This window comes from Puma concolor, chromosome E2 (assembly GCF_028749965.1).
Source record: "Puma concolor isolate L17-30 chromosome E2, mPumCon1.1.hap2, whole genome shotgun sequence".
Classification (NCBI taxonomy): domain Eukaryota; kingdom Metazoa; phylum Chordata; class Mammalia; order Carnivora; family Felidae; genus Puma; species Puma concolor.
The window spans coordinates 19,541,699-19,556,859 of NC_141681.1; the positions used below are offsets into that span (position 1 = coordinate 19,541,699).

General features: G+C 47.3%; 1 protein-coding gene and 1 long non-coding RNA gene across 4 annotated transcripts; one reads left to right on the top strand and one right to left on the bottom strand.

The window, feature by feature from the left end:
• Nucleotides 1-1,046: 1,046 nt before the first annotated feature.
• On the bottom strand, nucleotides 1,047-15,048 carry LOC147573419 (uncharacterized). 2 transcript variants are annotated; one of them, XR_015244747.1, is made up of 4 exons: nucleotides 14,623-15,048; nucleotides 8,474-8,576; nucleotides 3,433-3,524; nucleotides 1,047-1,384 (listed from the first exon to the last, which is right to left on the bottom strand). It is a non-coding gene; the product is annotated as an uncharacterized LOC147573419 (long non-coding RNA). The 2 variants fall into 2 exon arrangements; XR_015244746.1 differs by having other exon boundaries at nucleotides 3,433-3,565.
• AGRP (agouti related neuropeptide) lies at nucleotides 12,140-14,482 on the top strand. 2 transcript variants are annotated; one of them, XM_086689173.1, is made up of 5 exons: nucleotides 12,140-12,277; nucleotides 13,350-13,515; nucleotides 13,636-13,768; nucleotides 13,934-14,019; nucleotides 14,239-14,482. In XM_086689173.1, the coding sequence occupies exons 3-5, from the start codon at nucleotides 13,639-13,641 to the stop codon at nucleotides 14,419-14,421; spliced, it is 399 nt and encodes a 132-aa protein (XP_086545299.1). In that variant the 5' UTR covers nucleotides 12,140-12,277; nucleotides 13,350-13,515; nucleotides 13,636-13,638; the 3' UTR covers nucleotides 14,422-14,482. The 2 variants fall into 2 exon arrangements, with proteins under 2 accessions (XP_086545299.1, XP_086545300.1); XM_086689174.1 differs by lacking the exon at nucleotides 12,140-12,277 and having other exon boundaries at nucleotides 12,955-13,515.
• Nucleotides 15,049-15,161: the final 113 nt, after the last annotated feature.

Genomic DNA, 15,161 nt, shown 5'->3' on the forward strand with positions numbered 1-15,161 from the left:
ATGTATGGTGTAAGAAAGTGGGCCAGTTTCATTTTTCTGCATGTCGCCATCCAGTTTCCCAGCACCATTTGCTGAAGATACTGTCTTTACTCCACTGAATATTCTTTCCTGCTTTGTCAAAGATTAGTTAACCATACGTTTGTGGGTCCATTTCTGGGTTCTCTATTCTGTTCCATTGATCTGAGTGTCTGTTCTTGTGCCAGTACCATGCTGTCTTGATGATTACAGCTTTGTAATACAGCTTGAAGTCTGGGATTGTGATGCCTCCTGCTTTGGTTTTCTTTTTCAAGATTGCTTTGGCTACTCGGGGTCTTTTCTGGTTCCATACAAATTTTAGGGTTGTTTGTTCTACTCTGGAAGAATGCTGGTGTTATTTTGATAGGAATAAATTATATTTTTTATTGAGAGAAAATTAACATAAAATTCACCCTTTTAACCATTTTCAAGTGTACAGTCCAGTGTGCTTTCATATATTCTTGACGTGATGCAACTGTCAATACCACCTAATTCCAAACCATTTTCTCAGACCTTTCTGCGTGTTCCAACTGAGAGGGTGCTGTGCTCCTGACACCTAGTGGGCAGTAGCTGGAAGTGCTGCTAAACTCCCAGGAGAATTATCTGGCTCTGAGTGTCACCATTATACACAATTACGGTGCCATTATCACATCTAAGCAAATCAACAGAAATTGAGTATTGTCATCCCCACTGGTCTCAAGGGTGTCTTTTTAGCATGTTTGTGTTAGCTCAGGAGGTAAGCTTCACACACTGTATTTGGTTGTTAGGTCTTTTTTTAGTTTATTTTTTATTTTTTATTTATTTTTTATTTTTTTTATTTTTTTTTTCAACGTTTTATTTATTTTTGGGACAGAGAGAGACAGAGCATGAACGGGGGAGGGGCAGAGAGAGAGGGAGACACAGAATCGGAAACAGGCTCCAGGCTCTGAGCCATCAGCCCAGAGCCCGACGCGGGGCTCGAACTCACGGACCGCGAGATCATGACCTGGCTGAAGTCGGACGCTTAACCGACTGCGCCACCCAGGCGCCCCTTTAGTTTATTAATATAAAAAATATTCTCTGCCCCACATTCAGTCTTTTTTGTTTGATTATTTTTCATAGGAGTTCAGGCTGGTTTTACAGCATCATAGTTTGGATTTATCAGATTGTTTCTTCAAGATTAGATTCATGTTAAATATTTTTGGCAAGAATACGACATTGGTGATTATTGTATCACATCAGGGGGTCCATAATTTGAGGTTGTGGCGCTATTTGTGATGTTGAAATTGGATGGTAATGTAGTTGAGAAGAGAGAAGCAAAGTGCTGCCTCCCACATCCTGACCAGACAAGTGTGGCACCCAGGTAGCCATGCTAGTTGGCTTACCCTTCCTGAAAAATAGAGATAGCCTAGGGAGGATTCTCTCACCCCAGGGGTGACAGAATCCTCCCTTCTCCTTGCTGTTCCACCTTCCGGAGTTAAGGGGAAGACCCCAGCAGCTGGGGGTTCCCTCTGCCAATCCCAGGGAATAGGCCCCAGCCCAGGATGGCTGGGAGGACTTAGAAGGATTCTTGGGACTCCTTCAGCTGTTCCTTAGTTTCTAGGAAGAAGAAACTGCAGGGCACAAGTGGGCTGAGCACCTCGAGCCTGGAACCAGGAAGTGAGTATCTCAAGTGAGGCTAGAGGCTGATTGTAGTCAAGGGCTTGTAAAGCTGGAAACTGCAGGACCTGTTAGCATTCCTGCAGCGAACAACTATGCAAAAGCTGTGCTGGATAGAAGTCACTCCCTATTTTCATCCTTTTTGGAAGTTCCCTCTACCTTTAGAAACAACTTCTAAATACTGTCTTCTCCAGGAAACCCACCAGGTCTGCAGAAAGAAGGAATTGCTCCTGTTCGTGAAGCCCTTCAGGCTAGAACCACAATGGCAAAGGTTCTATCCAATTACACTGGAAGTGGAATGATGAGGAAAGCAAAAGCAGGAGAAAGGTAGCTTAAATGAAATCCTTACAGCTGGCAGCCCACTGATAGATACCTGAAATTGCAGAGCATGACCTTCAAGGAACTCATGGCTGCCTTAGTGCCTTAGTGGGTTTTTTTGTTTGTTTGTTTTTTAAGGTTTTATTTTTGAAAGAGCATGCTAGCCGAGGAGGGGCAGAGAGAGAGGGACACAGAGGATCTGAAGCAGGCTCCTTGCTGACAATGTAGGGCTTGAACTACAAGGCCAATGTAGGGCTTGAACTCACAAGCCATGAGATCATGACCTGAGCTGGACAACTGAGTCACCCAGGCGCCCCAATGTTTATGTTTTATTAAAAACTAAAAGTAACCTTACCTTAACAACAGCTAGCCCCTCAAGGTCCTGAAAGCCTTGCTTCCTTATTCCTTAGAGACTTATGCTATCCCTAACCCCCACTAATTAAATAGTATATAATTAGTTACTCCTCACAATCACAGTGCAGCTCTTTATGTCCATGGGTCCTGTCTCCACGCTATAATAAAATCACCTTTTTGCACCAAAAACATCTCAAGAATTCTTTCTTAGCTGTTCGCTCCAAACCCAAAACTTCCAAATTTCATAATTTCTTCAGGAACATGACAACCTGCATTAAGCTGAAGCTCCAGGCTTGCATATCTGCCTGGTGTCGATGACTTCCCCTTTCAGACCAAGCCTGCACTCCACATTTCCCCAGTACCTGAGTCCAAGTGTGGCTTTTAGTCTCCTCCTGTACCTTGCCAATGTTGAAAGAGAGAACTGATTTTCTATACCTGTGTTTTTGAAAAAAAGGGTGACAATAAAAGAGAGGTCTAGGGGCCATATGCTTCAGGGAAAATGGGAGGAGGCATATTTTTTTGTGGAATTGAAGAAATTCCACAAAGCATTGTGTGCTATAATGTGATTAAAGTGAATCTGTGTTAAAAACAAAATTGACCCCAAGTGTTATTGTGTCTTAGCATCATGGCTGGGGGGCACTGGAATGTCAGACACCACTTGGCTCTGCCACTTACAAGCATGTGACCTCAGATAAGACTGTAACAATACTCAGATGCCTCTGCAACTTAAACCTCTCTCAACTCCTTGAATATCGAATATCGCCCAATTGCTATCCTACCAACAAAGCACCCTAAGCACATGACTTTCAAGGCTATGCTGAGGAAGAACGAGATTCCACACCAAAAGTCATTTTTTTTCTGGGCTGGGAATTTGCCCAAAGTCAACACCTGCCTAAACCAAAAGCCAAACCTGGCTCCCAAGGGTAGATATTTGACCCTGACTTTGGCAGAAGGTGCTGGCTCATGTGACCCACTCTATCCTCAGGGCCTCTCCAGGGGCAAGGTCTCCGGAGATCAGAACTTCTGTGGAAGTCACAAGCTGACCTTGGGGATGTTCAGGGCCTGTAAGGGTTCAGCAAATGTTAAAGGAAGATAAGAAGAACTCACCGTGAGTGCTCCAGCCACAGCCTTCAGCACTAGATGCCAGCAGGACTTCCAGAGCCAGGACCAGGGAATTCTGGAACAAAGGTGACTCTCTCCTGTAGGATGTGATTGAGGAAGCAAGAGGCCTCAGAGACTCCTGAAAAGCCAGTTTGGGTCCACAGGGGAAACAAGTCTTAGAATGAAGCATTTACCACAAAAAATGTGGACAAGGGATACAAAGAAAATGAAGATATCAGTTGGGGAATGTGTTTAGCTGCAAGTAAGAGAACCTAAGAATAGCTTAAACAAATATTTGTTTCATGTTTGTCTCATGCAAGAAAATGTCAGGAGGTGGGCAGACGAGGGCTGGTATAATTGGTTTACATTTCCAGGAAGGCATGGTCTACTTTTCTCGCCTGCCATGCTTAGCAACTTAGTCCATTCTCAAAATTGCTGTCTTATGGTCACGAGTTGGCTGCTACAGTTCTAAGTATTACATTCACATTCTGGGCAGGAAGTCGAAAGGAAAAGAAGCAGAAAAGGGAGACACTTCTGCTGGGGAAGCAAAACTTTCCCAGAAGCCCTTAACGTAAGTTTCATGGGTCACACTGTCCCAGGGACACCGTGAACACTTAGGGAATCTGAGGAAGTTAGTCTGTTTAACTAGGCACTGCCCCAAACAAAACTGGGCTTCTTTTGGGAGGAAAGGAGAATAGCTATTAGGAAGGCAACCAGCTGAGTCAGCCATACCAAGTCCTTATGTAACCAAGAGGTCTGGTATCAAACCTCACCTGAAACCAGCCTCCTGGATTTTTTCAATTATATGAGCCAATAACATTATTTTTATAATTTAAGACAATTTGAAACAAGCTTTCTGTTCATTACTACTGATATCTCACTGGTACTGTCTGTTTTCTCCCCCCTTTCACTATTTTTATTTTGTACCATAAACAACACCTGCTTTTCTTCACATTTATATAAATTTTCAGAAATCACTGCCTTTTGTCCTGGAGAAATAACCTACAGACAAAAAAGAAGTACAACATTGTGAAACTATGCAAATCCTTCAAGTCCACATCGTGAAGATAACCCCTAGAAACAGGGAAGAAGAAAATTGTCACAAGAGACGACACAAGCACATAAAAGGATAGCAAGCTGGAGAAGCAACTGTGTTCAATGCCACTGACCCAGACAGCAGGTACCCTTTTTCTCCTGGCACCCACGGCCACCACCTCAAAAAGATGATCTTTGGTCTATGGTCTGAAGCACTTTTTCAAATGACATAAGAGTTGCTTTGAGGAGAGGTGCAATGAGAAATGTTCAAGAATGAATAAGAATTGGGGTGCCCAGGTGGCTCATTCGGTTGAGCATCTAACTTCAGCTCAAATCATGGTCTCGAGGTTCATGGGTTTGAGCCCTGCATCAGGTTCTGTGTCTTCCTCTCTCTCTGCCCCTCCCCCACTTGCACTCTGTCTCTCTCTCTCTCAAAAAGAAATAAACATTAAAATTTTTTTTAGAGAAAGAATAAGGATCCTGTAAAGTCCAAAGTCAGGGAATATCCCCTAGTGAAAAGGACACCTGTGTAACTACCCCCAGACAAAGACACAAAACATTTCCAGCACTGCAGATATCTTCCTCATTCCTCTCCTTTGGTCGAAAATACTCCCAGAATTAACCACTGTTCAGAGTTCTGTCACCACTTTTACAGTTTTGCCTGGTTTAGAACGTCATATAAATGGAATCATAACCACATTCTCTCCTCTGTGGCTGGTGTCTTTCATCCAATATTACATCTGGGAGATTCATCCTTGTTATGTACAGCAGCCCATTCTCTTTTTATTGCTGTGCAATTTTCCTCTGTATGAATATACCATTATCTATTTTCCTGGTGTTGGATATTTGGATTGTTTCCAGTTTTTAGGTATCATGAATAAAGTTGCCGAGAACATTCTATACATGCATTTTAGTAGAAATCACAGTCAGTTTTCCTGGGTTTGTACCTAAGAGTGAACTTGCTGGATCATAGATCAGGTGTAGTAGTTATAGGAAATACTGCAGGTTTCTAGCTTACCTCTTACCAGTTCTAGTTACTGCATATCCTCACCAACATTTGGTTTTGTCATTGTTTTAAATTTTAGCCAATATAATTAGTGTATAATATCTCGTTGTTTTATTTTTTAATCTTTTAAAAAACGTTTATTTATATTTGAGAGAGAGAGCAAGCAAGCAGGGGAGGGGCAGGGAGAGAGAGAGAGAAAGAGAGAGAGAATCCCATGCAGGTTCCACACTGTCAGCACAGAGCCTCAAACTCATGAAACCGTGAGATCATGACCTGAGCCGAAACTGAGACTCAGACGCTTAACCGGCTGAACCATCCAGGTGCCCCTTAAATATCTTTAATTAATAACCAGAAGTTCTTAATTTTATTTATTTTAAAATTTATTTATTTTGAGAGAGAGAGAGAGAGCGCGAGTGATTGGGGAAGGGCAGAGAGAAAGGGAGAGAGAGGATCCCAAGCAGGCTCTGTGCCATCAGCACAGAGCCCAATGTGGGGCTCAAACTCATGAACAGTGAGATTATGACCTGAGCCAAAACCAAGAGTCAGATGCTTAACAGGCTGAGTCACCCAGGAGCCCCCAGAAGTTCTTCATTAAAATTAATGAAGTCTAGGGGCGCCTGGGTGGCGCAGTCGGTTAAGCGTCCGACTTCAGCCAGGTCACGATCTCACGGTCCGTGAGTTCGAGCCCCGCGTCGGGCTCTGGGCTGATGGCTCAGAGCCTGGAGCCTGTTTCCGATTCTGTGTCTCCCTCTCTCTCTGCCCCTCCCCCGTTCATGCTCTGTCTCTCTCTGTCCCAAAAATAAATAAACGTTGAAAAAAAAAATTTAAAAAAAAAATAAATAAATAAAATAAAATAAAATTAATGAAGTCTAATTTATTAACCTCTGATGTTTAGAGCTTTCTGTGTCTTGTTTTCTTTTAAATACTTTATTTTTCTTAAGTAGGCTCCCACATCCAACATGGGGCTTGAACTCATGACCCCAAGTTCAAGAGTTGCATACTCTACCAACTGAGCCAGCCAGGCACCCCCTTTGTGTCTTATTTAAGAAATCTTTGCCTACTTCAAGGTTATGAAAATAGTCTATGTTTTGTCTAGAAGTTTTACTGGTTTACCTTCACAATATGCTTATGATCCATCTCAAATTAATTTTTGTGAAGGCTTCAAGGTACAGGTAAAACAGTCACTTGCCCCAACACCATTTATTGGAACTATCTACCACTTCAGTAAGTTTGCATAATTTATTTTCAACCATTCTTCTTTTATTTTTTTTAAATTTTGTTTAATGTTTATTCATTTGTTTTGAGAGAGACAGAGAGCAAGTGGGGGAGGGGCAGAGAGAGAGGAAGACACAGAATCCAAAGCAGGCTCCAGGCTCTGAGCTGTCAGCACAGAGCTCGATGCAGGGCTCACACCCACAAACCACAAGATCATGACATGAGGTGAAGTTGGATGCTTAACTGACTGAGCCACCCAGGCACCCCATCATTCTTCTTTTCTAATATATGCACTTACACATATGCATCTAATATATACACTTACAAATATGCATTGTTCTATGTGCATCCCATAGGTTTTGACATATCGTATTTCATCATTCAGTTTGAAACATTTTCTAGTTTCCCTTGTGATTTCTTCTTTGATTCATAGATTTAGAAATGTGTCCAAGAGCATAAGAACACTCAGCACAGCTCTGGCACCCAACTGAGCCCACAGCCTCATGGGGGCTGAGCTGAGCGTGGGTGGAGCAGCTGCTTGTTTTTGTCTGTGCAGCTCCTGGGAGCCCTGTGGGTGGGTGAACCGTTTCCACTGTCAAGAAGTGTGTGGGGAGACACATAGGGCAGCATGTCTGATAAACTCTTGGACGCAGCGCGTGCACACACACACACACACACACACACACACGCGTGCGCGCGCACACACACACACACACACCATTCTTCTTCAGCTCTAAAATATGCCCTGGGCCATGCAAGGAAGAATGGAAAACAGGCCAGCCCCTTCTTAGCTAAATGATCAAAACTTAAGTCACTTAACCTGTAAGCCTGTTTCCTAATCTATTAAAATGGGGAGAATGTGTATTTCAATGTTCTGCTGAGAGTTAAATGTATGGGATGGGAGTCCTGCTGTGGGTCATTGGATAAACTTAAAGCAGGTAAAGGGATAAGGTAGGGAGGAAAATTTGCTTCTATGCCAGATCCTGACACAAAGTTTGGCTTTGGCCAGAGTTGGGGAGGAGGACCTCTACCTAGGGCTTAGTGGACACAGTTTACTAGGGCCTACACGGACAAAATTGGGACATGGCCAGGGGGCTGCTGGTGGAGGGGCACCCTGTGAGCTCCTTCTCCCACACTGGGCTTGGGCTTGGTGCCTGGGTAAAAGCTGTGCTCCAGGGGTTTAAGCTGCAAGGTTATCTTTCCAACCAATGTCCCCAGATGACTATTTCTCTCCAGAACTCAACCCCCTCCCAGCTCTATACCTCCACCTCCCAGGTCTTCTTTGCAGCTGGAGGCAGAAAGGATGGGAAGGGGTAACAGCAGAAAGGAAGGGGTCCAGGAAGCCTGGGAGCCACTGCAGCTCTCAACTGCTTTCTCCAGCTGAACGTGGGCTCTCACCCTGAATCTGTCAAGCCAGGTACCAGCTCACCCCATACCCAGTGCCCTAGGCAGCATCTCCATGCCTACGACCAGAATTCCTGCAGTCTCTGTTCTTAGCTGCACAGAACTCTAATGGCAGAGATGAGCAGGTTGGAGAGCTCCTGGAGCTTTAGCAGAAAGAGTTAATTCCTAGGATAAGAGTCATTTCTAGGTAGCCCAGTGGTTCCTGTTGTGAAAACACCTTTGTTCCCAGGGCTTTAGCTGAGCCATTGAATATCCTCAGGGAGTTGGGTTGCTCCCTTCTATGGGGATAGATTAGAAACAATGCAGGGGACGTCTTGGGTGCCTCCTCCCCAGCCCAACAGTGCCATGCTTCTGCAAAGGGTTGGTGAGGACTCAAATTGCACTTACCCAGAGATCCTGTAATATTCAGGGGTTGTCTCATTACCCGGAATGGAACAAGCTCCTCACCACTTTGTGTGGGTTTCCTTTGAGTGTGGAGGCTGCTGTCTACCTGTTTGGACATGTTGACAGTGAGGAATCACCCTGAGGCAGAATGTAGAGTGCTGCAACACCTCCAAAACAGAATATTTCACACTGAAAAGCAGGACCTGGCAGGCAGCAGGAAGGACTGGCTACCTCTCCAGGCATCTGGGGGTGAACACTGTGGGTTGTAGATGTCTTAAGGAGAGGACTGTGGTTGGAGTTTAAGGTGGTCTTTGCCATACCAGAGGGGCCTAAGCATCCAGACTGTAAGCCACATTCTATGAACCAGACTGGCTGGGCTTATTTGTCTTTGGCACCCCTGGGTCTTTGTGGAATTTCATCTAAACACCCCAGCCACAGCTCAGTTGTTCTGAGGACTCCAATAAAGGGCCCATTTCTAGCACTGAAGGGGAGGACTGTAGGAGGAGAGGGACAGAGAGTTAGAGCAAGGCCAGAGGGGAAGGGGTATCTCTGGGCCTGAGTCCCCTTATAGTCTGTCCACCAGCTGTCCCTGCACCTTGCTCTCCTCTCCCTTGGCGGGGCTCCAGCCTATGCTTTCACTGGCAACAGGAAAGCCCACAAAGCCTGTCTGATCCCAGAATCAGGAGGTTCAGTTCACCACAGCCTCTGACCTAGCCTTTAAGTCTAAAAGCCTTGTCATATGCCTTTCATGTAGCATGCACTCAATAAATAGTTCTTGAATGAATGGGAGAATGGCAAGTGCTGGCATTCAGCATTCCATGCAGCAAACATGACTCTCCTCTAGGAGCTCCTGATTATGGTGGGACCCCCTCCAGCTGAGGGCTCAAGACACCAGCCTGAACAAACCCCCATCCATCCTCATTCCCCTCCCAGGATAAGATGCCTCCAGGCAACTTCTGCCTTTTGGAAGTCCTGCAGGATCTGGTTTCCAGAAAAGTTGGATTGAGAGACCCAGTGGGTGCTCTGCTGCCCCCTGCTGGAAAAAGTAGGAACAGTGCCCTTGGAGGTGAGGACTACCTTACAGGAGGAAAAAGAGGAAAGGCAGGGTTCAAGTCCCCCTCCTTGTCCTTAAATGTGGACTCTGGCACATAGCAACCACATTCCCCTCTTTCTCCTCCCTGAAGACAGGTCTCCTATGTTTGGTCCCCAGCCTCACCAAGCAGGCTTTGCATCCCACCAGGTCTCCCAAATTCACCACCTAGAACATTTCTAGGACTTTTTGTCAACAAGCATTGTTCTGGGAACATCAGGCCAGTTCCTGACAAATAAAATCACCCACAGTGTTTATAGTTATTAACAAATGAAATGGGCTCCCAAGGGGCATATTACAGACTACTGATGTAGGCAACTGTGTTCATCAGGAGGAAAGATAAATGTAAGGATGGACAAAGCCAAGGAAAATAGAAAATAGGAGAAAGGCAGAAATTTAGTTGTAACAAAATTTGATAAATCAAGCCAAAGATTGGTTATTTGCAAAAACAAATAAAATTTGATAAGACAATGGAAATTTCACTTTAGATATAGGTATAGATATATACAAAGAGCTATGACAAGAAGCCCACAGAATTGTTTTGGGCCAATTCAGTGGTGGTCGGAGGGGGCCAGGTGACAGTGTTGGAAGGCATGAAGGCAGGGTGGGAAAGATATAAACCAATGTTGATCTCCTCCTCTGGATTCCAATTGTGTGGCACAGGGTTGCTAGGCTCCTGTGGCTATGGTCTGAGCCTGTGTGCACTCACAGTAGTAGTACAATGTAGAGGTGGCTATAGATGGCTGCTGACTCACTCACTGATTGAATCAACTCTGGGATTCAGCTGGCTCCCTGACCCCAGGGGAGAGTCTACTGACTGCTTATCAGTCTGGGGTTCATCAGGCCAGAGTCAGTCTTGGAGCAAAGCCTGTACCAGTGTTAAGCTGTAGAACTAGGCAGCTTGGTAAACCATGTGCCAGTTATGGGTCCAGGAAACTTATATTGTCCCTTGCCTGGCTCCTTCCTTGATTCTTACTCAAGCTTCATGAATGAGTAAAGTTTCCTGTCCCAGAAAGCCCTCCCTAGCCAACTTCCTGCCCCTCCCTCAGCTGGGGTAGGTACCTTTCCTGGTCCCACATGCCCCTGGGGCATTCTTCTATCAACAAATTTATCCCACTGGGTTTTAAATAATTCCCTTTGTTTTTAATTAAAAAAAATTTTTTTAATGTTTATTTATTTTTGAGAGAGACAGAGACAAAGACAGAATGAGAGCAGGGGAGGGGCCGAGAGAGAGGGAGATGCAGAAAGAATCCAAAGCAGGCTCCAGGCTCTGAGCTGTCAGCACAGAGGGGTTCGAATTCACATGAACTGTGAGATCATGACCTGAGCCAAAGTAAGACACTTAACTGACTGAGCCACCCAGGTGCCCCTTTTTTAATTAAAAAAAAAAAAAAAATTAAAAAAAATTTTTTTAAAAAACGTTTATTTATTTTTGAGACAGAGAGAGACAGAGCATGAGCAGGGGAGGGGTAGAGAGAGAGGGAGATACAGAATCTGAAACAGGCTCCAGGCTCTGAGCTGCCAGCACAGAGCCTGACGTGGGGCTCAAACCCACGAACTGTGAGATCATGACCTGAGCCAAAGTGGGATGTTTAACTGAGCCACCCAGGTGCCCCCCCCCTTTTTCCTATTCTTAATTTCCTATTCTTAATTTTTTCCTATTCTTAATTAATACACAAGGGTAACAGTAATAGGTTAGCGAAGCCCATGTACTCATCATCCAATTTCAACAAATTATCAACTTGTGAAAAATTTGGTTTCATCTATATTGTATCTTGCTATTTCCCCCACCTTCGATGATTTCATAACATTTTATCAGTAAATACTTCATTATGTTTCTCTAAAAGATAATAGTACTTTAAAAAATGGTATTGTAACCACAATACCATTATCACAACTAAAAAAATTAACAATTATTCCTTAACATCATCCAATGTCCAATGTTTATAATTCTCTCATCATTCTACTGTGTTTTGATGGTTGTTTTTCTCAACTGTCTCCCCCATTGGACCTGACTAGAGACCTGGGATGCCCTTAGGATTGCTTTAGTCCTTGTCCATCACTGTCCATGTCTTCACCTGCACACATCCAGGTGAAGACAGTCATTGCTCTATAGATGAGCAAAGACACTGAGGGGTGACCAACCTCCCCCTGTTGCCCCCTGGAACAGGAAGAACTATTCTCAGCATGGATGCTGATCAGGCTCAGGCAAGTGCTCACAGCCCTTACCTCAACTCATCTAGGGCACCTTTCCAAAATCCACATGCAGTCCCTGTTCCCCACCACCAGCTCTTCAGCCACAATCTCCAAGGATGGGGCCAGGGGACAAGGTTTGGGGAATGTGCTTCAGGTATGTTTCATGCATTGCCCTTCTTGAGCTCCAAGTGGTCCCACCAAGATGGGGGCCTGATCTTGGTGCCTGATACCACTCTGAGAAGAGAAAGCCCTGGGGTAGACGACTGTGCCCAGCTGTAGCCTCTGGGAAATAAAGGTCAATGTCCGTTGCCAGGGAGGCCTTGACACCAGGTCAACTTTATGACAGAGTCACCAAAATAGCCAGTAGCATTGTCATGGGGAGAAACGGGGTTGGCCCTTTGCTGGATTATCCAGGGACCAGCTCTTCATTGAGGCTTTCCCTCACTTCCTAGCCTCCTCCCTCTGGGCAGTAGTATGTGACTCTCCGAGCTCCTAGGACTGTTACCTTGTGTCAACCACAAGTGAGCCCAGTGCCAGCCCGATCCCAGAATAGACATCAGTGCCCATCTGTGAAAGGAGCTGCCACAGCCCCACCATCTGCAGAGGGGTGCCTCCCCATGCAACCAAACCCCAAGAGTGATTGTTGGTGCCGAAGGCTAAGGCTGTCAGCTGATAATATATGGTTTACATCCGCTGTTGGGAGGACTTCCTCAGGCTTCATCCTGGGCAGAATAGCCTGCGTGAACCCAGATGGCAAACCCCAACAGCCTCTTCATCCTCCTACTGGCCCAGACCAGCTGTTTGTACAGTGAGGCCTTAAAGATGATTCAGCCTGTACCCCTTTCCCTGATGGGCAAGTGTATGTTAGAGGCCTCCAGAGGGGAGAGGGAAAGCAGAGGCAGGTGGGGTCCTTTGTGTTCTACCATCTTCACAAAAGGGCAGTCCTCACCCTGGCCTCATGCTGATGAGACCAGGCGTGGGCACAGGCCTGACAAAGCAGGGCGGAAAGGAACAGCCATTAGCACTAATGAGACAGGCGGCCTGAAAGCTTTTTACTTTGAAGCTGCTCGCCCACCCAGGGAACAGTCCGTTCTGCCTCCTTGGCTTCCAGGAACCCCAGGCGGAAAAGGGTTTGGGAGAAGAAGCAAGGGTGGGGGTCTTGGAGAAGCTTGGAGGGACACGGGGGTGGGGGGGGAGGACCAGGAATGGAGGCAGGAGGGCCTGGTTTTGGCTAAGTGGACTTCTCCCCTCCTTTTTCCCTCCAAAAACCCCCCCAGGGTTTAGGTCTGCACCCCACTCTGGCCACTGGCCCATCACCCTCTTCAATGCCCTTGACCAAAATTCCTGGAAGCAAAGGAAACAACATGCCACACAGGGTCTGAGTGAGCATCTCCGGGGCCACAAATTAAATTAAGTTCTCAGGGCTGCCTGCCTTGTTATTGCTAATGGCTCCAGCCTGTCCAACCTCCCCATCCCTACCCAGGTCCCTGTCCTGCAGAAATTTGGGGGTTCTGGGCACCCTCTCTTGTTCCCAAACTTTGATTAGCACCTGGGGACCTCACCAAAAATTAGAGCTGGGCACCCCTCTTACAGAGCACCCAAAAACCCAGGTGTAGGGAGAGAGGCCTGAGCTATGCCCCCACCTTCATGCCCTGGTTGAAGGCAGCAGTCACGTGTGGGGCCTTCATTAGACCCTGACATATAAGCTGTGGGCTCAGGGTGGCCAGAAACTCTCCAGGCAAGGATCCAGCAAGCAGAGGTAAGTCCTCCGGTTGGGCAGAGACTCCTGCTCTTTGGGAGGTCTCTCTCTGGGGTAGGGCACCTGGAGGGTGCATCAAGGATGAGGAAGGACTAAGTGGTGGGTCTTCCTGATGGTCAGGTCATGCTGACTGCAGTGCTGCTGAGCTGGGCCCTGCTGCTGACACTTCCCCCTATGCAGGAAGCTCAGAGGGGCTTGGCCCCTCTGGAAGGCATCAGAAGGCCTGACCAGGCCCTGTTCCCAGAGCTGCCAGGTCAGTATGGGCAGGGGTGGAGCTCTGGCCACAAATTATCCTGCTTGGTATGAGCCCTCCTTCCCCCTTTCCCATCCCAGACCTGGGAGGTGGGTGTTTTGTGCATGGAGGGGGGTGGTGTGCGGGGAGGCGGGCAGGGCTCTGGCCTCACATCATCTGTTCCAGGCCTGGGCCAGCAGCCTCCACTGAAACGGACAAGCGCAGAACAGTCCATAGAAGCTCTGCTACAGGAGGCTGAGGCCTTGACAGAGGTAATTGCTCAGGGAAAGGGGTGAGGCCACAGACCTTGAGAGGGGACATCAGGCAAACAATCATCCCCACTCTCCACCTCATGACACCCTCACCTGAGGTGATACTGCAGACCATTCTCTCCATGCTCCACTGCCATCCAGCCTGGACTGGGGTAGGTGAGATCCCTGCACCTGCCTTTGGAGGCCCATGCCTACATTCCTGCTCCCCAACTCCTGTAGGTACTAGATCCGGAGGGCCGCGAGCCACGCTCCCCGCGACGCTGTGTAAGGCTGCAGGAGTCCTGTCTGGGACACCAGGTATCGTGTTGCGACCCATGTGCCACATGCTACTGCCGTTTCTTCAACGCCTTCTGCTATTGCCGCAAGCTGGGTACTGCCACGATCCCCTGCAGCCGTACCTAGTGGGCCGACGCGGGGTCGAGGCTGGACAGGGGTAGCGAATAAAGGTTGGGACCAACCCCAAGGCTGTGGCGTTATTTCGAACGTGGCCGTCGGAGGAGGGAGGTCATGGAAGTCACAGCAGGGGTGGGGTTGCCGCCAGCCAAGAAACCACACACACACACCTACCGCAGGGTCTAGGTTACCATCATCTGAATCACTTACATGCATGCTTTCATGGTGCCAGGCACAGCTGGGGAACCAGAGAAGGGCCGGGCTCCAGCCTTCCATAATCTTGTACAATAAATGCGGGTGCAGCGCGCGGTGCACATAGTGCTGTAACTCCAGGCTGGCCAGTAAGCATTAGGCTCTAGGGTCGGCTTGCAGCTAACTGGACGTGCGACCCCAGCGAAGCCTGCCTTCTCCCCCCGCCGCCAACCGTAGTTCCTTTCGGGATAAGACTGACTCAACAGTCTGTAATATTTCCAAGCATAAGAACCACCGCTCACTCCCATCTTAACTCCTCCTGCCCCTTAGTGCCAGGTCTACCAGACCCTGGAAAGCTAGAGGGCCCACTCGAATCCTCGCGGCCACGTGCGCCACCACGCGGCCGGCCTCCGACACTCCAAGCAGGTCAAGCCCCGACGCGAGAGGCAAGCCAACCCTAGCCGCGCAGGCGCCAGAGGGCCCACACTTGCGCAATGCTTTGGTATGAAACCACCCGGAAGTCGGGCGCCACTAGGGCTCCGCCCCATTGTGGTCAC

Coding starts and splice junctions, on each gene's coding strand:
- AGRP (XM_086689173.1), top strand. CDS start 13,639: ATGCTGACTGCAGTGCTGCTGAGCTGGGCCCTGCTGCTGACACTTCCC. Junction 13,769..13,933: donor CCTGTTCCCAGAGCTGCCAG/GTCAGTATGGGC, acceptor CATCTGTTCCAG/GCCTGGGCCAGCAGCCTCCA. Junction 14,020..14,238: donor AGGCTGAGGCCTTGACAGAG/GTAATTGCTCAG, acceptor CAACTCCTGTAG/GTACTAGATCCGGAGGGCCG.